Genomic DNA, 6,498 nt, shown 5'->3' on the forward strand with positions numbered 1-6,498 from the left:
CCCCCTGAGCCTTCTCTTCTCCAGACTAAACCCCCCCGCTCCCTCAGCCGTTCCTCATCACACTTGTGCTCCAGGCCCTGCACCAGCTCCGGTGCCCTTCTCTGGCCCCGCTCCAGCACCTCAACGTCTCTCTTGCAGTGAGGGGCCCAGAACTGAACACAGGATTCGAGGTGCAGCCTCACCAGTGCCCAGTGCAGAGGGACAATCACTGCCCTGGCCCTGCTGCCACACTGGTGCTGATACAGGCGGGGATGCTGTTGGAATTGGCTGCCTGGGCACGCCGCTCTCCCCTCGCGCTGGTGGGAACCGGAGCCGCTCCGCCCGGGCTCCCCCGACAGCACCGCCGCCGGGAGCGCGCATCGCGCCGCGCCTCAGCGCTCTGGGGGGGAGAGAACGCGCAGCGCTGGGCTTCCGCCGCCACGGTCGCGGGCGTTGACCGGGGGCCGATGGCTCTGCAGCGCCCGCCCTTCTCCTAAGCGCCACCCCGCAGCAGTAAAGAGCGCGGCGGCCCCGAGCTCCCCGCCGAGCGGCCCGCCCGAACCTGGACCCCAACCCGGATCCGGACCCAGACGCGGGCCCGCCGCGTTACCGGGGGCGGAAGCGGCGGGGTCGCGCGCTGCCGGGCATGGGGCGGGCGCGGGGCTGAGGAGCCGGTCGCCATGACCTGCACCATCGAGAAGATCCTGACGGACGCGCGGACGCTCCTGGAGCGGCTGAAGGAGCACGATACCGCGGCCGAGTCCCTCATCGACCAGTCCGCCGTCCTGCACCAGCGAGTGGCCGCCATGAGAGAGGCGGGCGCGGCGTGGGCCGAGAAGGTGAGACCGGTGGGGCAGGCGGCGGTGGGGTGGCTGCTGGTCGGCACGGGCTGACTGCCGTGTCTTCAGCAGGGCCAGGGCCCCGCGGCGGAGCGGACCGACTCGTCCCGGCTGCGGCCGCACGCCCTCCTGTCCCAGGAGAACACGCAGATCCGCGACCTGCAGCGGGAGAACAGGGGTGAGCGCGGTGGCACCGGGTGCTGTGGGGTGGCGGGACCCGGGAGGGGGGATCGGGAAGGGGTGGCGGGAGCTCCCGGTGCCGTGTTGGGTGGTGCGCTGGGGATCGGGAGGGGATCGGTGGGGGGTGATGTGCGGAGGGGCCTGTCGAGGGGACCGGGGAGCCTTCTGCCAGGGCCGCTGGATGCCCCAGCAGGTCGCTGGAGGTGATTCTGCCCCTCTGCTCTAGGTGAGACCCCACTTGCAGCACTGTGTGCAGTTCTGGTGTCCCCAACATAAAGACATGGAGCTGTTGGAGCAAGTCCAGAGGAGGCCATGAGGATGATCAGGGGTTGGAGCATCTCCCATGTGGAGACAGGCTGAGAACATTGGGGCTGTTGAGCCTGGAGAAGAGAAGCTGCGTGGAGACCTCAGAGCAGCTTCCAGTGTCTGAAGGGGGCTACAAGGATGCTGGAGAGGGACCTTCATCAGGGACTGTAGTGATAGGACAAGGGGTGATGGGTTCAAACTGAAACAGGAGATTTAGGTTAGATATAAGAACTTCCTTGTGAGGGTGCTGAGGCGCTGGCACAGGTTGCCTGAAGAAGTGGTGAATGCTTCATCCCTGGCAGTGTTCAAGACCAGGTTGGACAGGCCTTCAGGCCACATGGTCTTGTGGAAGGTGTCCCTGCCTGTGGCAGGGGGTTGGAACTGGATGATCTTAAGGTCCTTTCCAACCCAAACTGTTCCGTGATTCTATGCCTTGCAAGTGGCGACTGCTGTCGGGATGGCCCCTTGGCTGGCTGAGGGCTCCAGACAGCCAGTGGCCACAGGCCCGAGCCCCAGGTCTGCATGGGAAGAGGAGTGGTGGGATAGCTCCAAGCAAGGGAGTAACTAGTACCGGGAACCTCTGGGCATCTGCTGACATGGCTGTGGAAAATGTCTTGTAGTTTATGGCAATGACGTGCAGTGCTTTACAGAGCTGTGGATCTCGCTGGAGGAGCACCAAGATGCATTGGAGCTTATCATGAGCAAATACAGAAAGCAGATGTTACAGCTGTTGCAAGGGAGAAAAAGTGAAGATGCTGAACCAGCCTTGAATGTTCATCAGGCTAATTCTTTGGTAAGGTGGGATGGGGTCAGAAGAGGGCTCAAGACCCCTGTTCCGTTTCTTGCTTGCTTTTGTACAATGTTTGTTTCCATCCATGGAACGTCTCTGCTCCAAAAGACATTTTCTGAAACTCTTGTCACTCTTTGCTGGTATTTTTTTCTCTATTCCTTTTCCAGGAGTAGAGATTCCCACTGTTAATGGTTGTAACAGTTATCACAGAGAACACTGAAAAGCACAACCCTTTCACTTATTCTTTATGCACTAGGTCGTGAATTCCTTGGGTTAAGCTTAAAGCACGTGATTCTGTGCAAAAAAATCAAAGGCATCAGAGTTCCTACTGTTCCTGTTCAGGAATTTTAACAGAGGGAGAAGTTCCTTCTAAATCTCTGTGAGCTGCAGCATGTTTAATTCTTAAGAGATCATCACTCCCAAATATTTTTAAATCTGGATACTCAGTGGCCTAAAAGTTTCCCTTCATCCACACTGGGTGCAGTGGCTTCAGAACTCCGAGGTGGGGCTGCTGAAAACTGCCGCCAGTTTTATGTTTAGGCATCTAGTAATAACATTAAATCCCTATTTAAGCTTATGAATTCAGTTAGGAATTTGTTAAGATGCATTGTTACGTGATTAGAGAACACCAAGCTGGTTCAACCTAGGGACATCTCATATCTTGGGGGGTTTTAATTGGTATTAGAGCCAGCCTAACTCTTTGCACGAGTATTTGCCACTGATATGCGGCAACTTGTTCTCTAGTTTGTGTTGCTTAGGTCCTCTGAAGTAGCTCAGCAATGTCTTCCTTCGGGGCATGAATTGCTCTGTTTATCAAGACTTAACATTTGTACAAAGCTTCTATCATTATTCTCTGTCACTGCTTTTGTTTCACTAGGGAAAATCTTCTCTACTTCAGATGAAATCCATGAGTTTGTTCCTACCCAGCACTTGGAGAATAGTAACAACCTTTTAATGTCTTTTTAAGAGCTAAATTCTTGCTGTAACCATCTTTCTGTTTAGGGAAAAACAAAGTCATTCTTTCTTCTCAGATTAAGTAATCCAAGTTTTTCTTGTTCCTCCAGATGTCTTTTAGATGCTCTAATTTGTTTACATATTTCCTGAATCGTGGAATTTAAAACTGAATTCTTTGCTCTGGTAATATAATTTATCTTCCAGAGGCAGTAGAATAACTACTGATGCTTAGAGAAAAAAAACCTCTGCCCTATCACTTTATCTGGTATTCTCCAAAGTGCTCTGTGATAACCTTATACTTTTGTTACACTAACATGCTTCAGAAGCTTCCAAGTTCTTAGATGTGGCTTTGAGCAACCTGCTCTAGTGGAAGGTGTCCCTGCCCATGGCAGGGGGTTGGAACTAGATGAGCTTTAAGGTCCCTTCCAACACAAACCACTCTGTCATTCTATGATTCTTGCCACTTAATGACATTTTTGTGTTTGCACATTTGAGTTCCTCTCTGAATACTGTATTTGGAAACAGAACACTCTCCAAACAGGAACTGTTGCTACAGAATCATTACCTCTTGGAATTTTTCAGTGTTCTTTACATGTGTGTTTCTGAGCTTCAACAAAATGCTTCTCCCAGAGGATTAGAGCTGTACCGGGACACGTTCTGTACAAACTGCCTCGGGAAGCTGTAGTCTGACTTAATTTACTTTCCTTGCTTGGCATTCTGCTGAGATGAGGCTGGTTTACTTCACAGTTACTTAGTCTTGAACCTCATTTGCCTTTATATTTGGTGTTCTTAATTCAGAGTCAGGCTTTTCTAATAAAGCAATAGGAAATTTGCTGCATACTAAATTCTACTCACATGAACCTGAATCTGTTGCCCTCAGTCCTTGTCACTCTTGGAATTATTTCCATCTCAGTAAGTAAAGGTGCCTTATCTTGCTGTCTGATGTAATTCTCTTCACTGTTTTCACTGATGACTCGTGATGAGAAGGTACATGTTTTCATTTTTAAATATTATACCAGTTAGAAAGGGTTGCAGGTGCTTGGGAGGAAAGGATTAAAATTCAAAACAGGGAAATAATAAAAAATCAAGAAAATGAAAGTAATGGATTTAGAAGGGATAAATTGCTGCTGCTTTTGCCTGAACGTATCGAATATATTACTTTTATGTCTTTCAGGAAATTGAAAGTCAAATAGACAGAATATGTGAGATGGGAGAAGTGATGAGAAAAGCTGTTCAAGTCGATGATGATCAGTTCTTTAAAGTTCAAGAGAAACTAGCTCAGTTGGAGGTAAGAACAAATACAACTGCTAAGGATCAAGCTTTGGGAGTGTCTAAACTTACTCTGGACTTGCATGTGTCAAGGATTTATAACAATCAAAACTTTGGGGGGGGTGTCAGGAAATGCAGAACACGATCTGTTAGTTTTCAAGTTCTTAATGTTTGTATTATATATATTATGTATACACACATGTATACATGCACACATGTAGCCAGAAGCAACATACTAGCTGTAAATGATGCGGTTCCCCTCTTGCTAGCACTGTATTAATGCTTCTGTTGCAAAATCAGGTTTATTTAGCTGTGGAGGAGTGGGGCTATTGAAAGATGATTGTCCGTTAATTGTGAATTAGCTCGTTTCTATTTCAGCAAAAATATTGATTTTGCAGCTTGAAAACAAAGAGCTGCGTGAACTATTGTCAATCAGCAAAGAATCTTTTGAGGTGGGGAGAGAAGATCTGCCTGACTGTGAAGCTTAGGTCACAAAACAACCTTATCTCCAAATCTTGACTTCAGAAACTCTTATGAAACTACCCTGCAAGGATGGGGTTTGGTTTGTTCTTTCAGGTGTTTCCTTGTATGTTTGTTCTGTCTTTCAAAATGTGTGGGCTATTTTCTCTGCATTTTAATGAAATTACATACTGTTGATGGCAAAGGCTTTGCATTGCTGCTCCGTCTTAGTAATTGCAGCATGCAGATGCTTAACTGAAGTATTTGATGTGTACTCTTGTGTGATAGTTTATTTCCTCTCCTGTTTGTACTTTTTAATGAGCTTTAGTTAATAATTCCAACCGTGCAGATGGCACTTAGATCCACCTTGCCAGTAGATAGAGAAGATAATACAGGTTGTGATTATTTTGTTTGATAGAAGGAATAAGAGATTGTTCAAAAACAACGGTGTAAATGGTAGTACACGTTTTGCCCTGCCTGCGCAAAGCGGGCATGCAGAGCTTTTGTTTGGCTCTGAAGAGCTGACACTCAGTATTTGCCTGGGTTGACATTGTTACCTGGACAACTGCTTGGAAGCAGATCAAGAGAACAGCAGATAGCCAACTGAGCACTTTAGTTAAACTCCTCTAAGGAGCATACTTTACCTTGTTTTAGGGGTGAAAAGCAGAGGGGATGACTCTTTCTGACACCTCTGCATTTCTGAAGGACATTTATCCAATTCATTTTGGTTTTATGGGTAGCCCTGTTCCAGCTTTACCAGTGCTCCAAGTTACATGGGTACTGGCTAGCTGTGAGCTGAAGGCGTGTGCTCTAACCCTGCACAAGCACAGAGCTTTCAGGTCAAAGCTCTTCAGCCTCCCACCACTTTGGACTTCAGGAAGACTCTGTAGTTCTGCCTCAAAACTAAACCAAAACTAACCACACAGACAGGTTTTTAGTGTTACCTCACAGGTAAGTCTAGTGCCAGATGTTACATAGGGTTATGGCAGAATCCTGTACTGGGTGAAATTAGAGTTGTGTTATTGTAGGAATTTATCAGTATTGTGATATTTTTAATGACATTTTTATATAAAGACTTGTCTTTGTTACCTGTGGTCAAAGAATAATCCTCCAAGAATAGTAAACATCTTGTTTCCAATATTAGTTTAAATTTTTATGCCGCTTTTTCCCCAGTGAGAATTTTGATAGATGCAGAAGGTGATTTATGTTCCTGTGCTTATTAAGAGACATTTTCTTGCAAAACTTCGGAATATCCAGCAAGATTGTTTGGTAGATATAAGGGATTTCCGTACAGGAGTATTCTTGTATACAATCCTTTTCTATTAGAAATTGTTTAAGAGGGAATAAAAAACCCCAGTGGACAGTATTTTCACAAGTGTGGTGTGTTTTGTGAATCCATCTTTTCTTTTGTTCACCCCCCTATTTTTTATCTTGTCTGAAAGAAATACTACAATGATCATCAATGCTGCATTTTCTCTCTTTTAACGTCATGTGAAATGTCTGTGGTGGTGGATTTTTACATTTGTTATCCCAGTGTAGCTGTGCAGCCTGAAAAAAAGGAAAGTAAATGGTGGTTGCTTTCACTAATGAGTTTATTATTAATCAGTAGTGGGCCATAAATAGCAGGGGAAGTTTAAAAATGTTACATTTGCGACTGTTTTGGATCTGTAAATCTGGAATGTGACTGTAAATACCTGATTGTATTCGCTTCTGGTGGGCCGC

General features: G+C 46.9%; 1 protein-coding gene across 4 annotated transcripts; it reads left to right on the forward strand.

The window, feature by feature from the left end:
• Positions 1-359: 359 nt before the first annotated feature.
• On the forward strand, positions 360-6,142 carry SIKE1 (suppressor of IKBKE 1). 4 transcript variants are annotated; one of them, XM_030473086.1, is made up of 5 exons: positions 360-818; positions 891-996; positions 1,955-2,097; positions 4,223-4,336; positions 4,696-6,142. In XM_030473086.1, the coding sequence occupies exons 1-5, from the start codon at positions 660-662 to the stop codon at positions 4,705-4,707; spliced, it is 534 nt and encodes a 177-aa protein (XP_030328946.1). In that variant the 5' UTR covers positions 360-659; the 3' UTR covers positions 4,708-6,142. The 4 variants fall into 4 exon arrangements, with proteins under 4 accessions (XP_030328946.1, XP_030328945.1, XP_030328943.1 ...); XM_030473085.1 differs by having other exon boundaries at positions 363-818; positions 888-996; XM_030473083.1 differs by having other exon boundaries at positions 363-818; positions 888-996; positions 4,716-6,142.
• The last annotated feature ends 356 nt before the right edge of the window (positions 6,143-6,498 follow it).

Source organism: Strigops habroptila, chromosome 18, assembly GCF_004027225.2.
Source record: "Strigops habroptila isolate Jane chromosome 18, bStrHab1.2.pri, whole genome shotgun sequence".
Lineage (NCBI taxonomy): Eukaryota > Metazoa > Chordata > Aves > Psittaciformes > Psittacidae > Strigops > Strigops habroptila.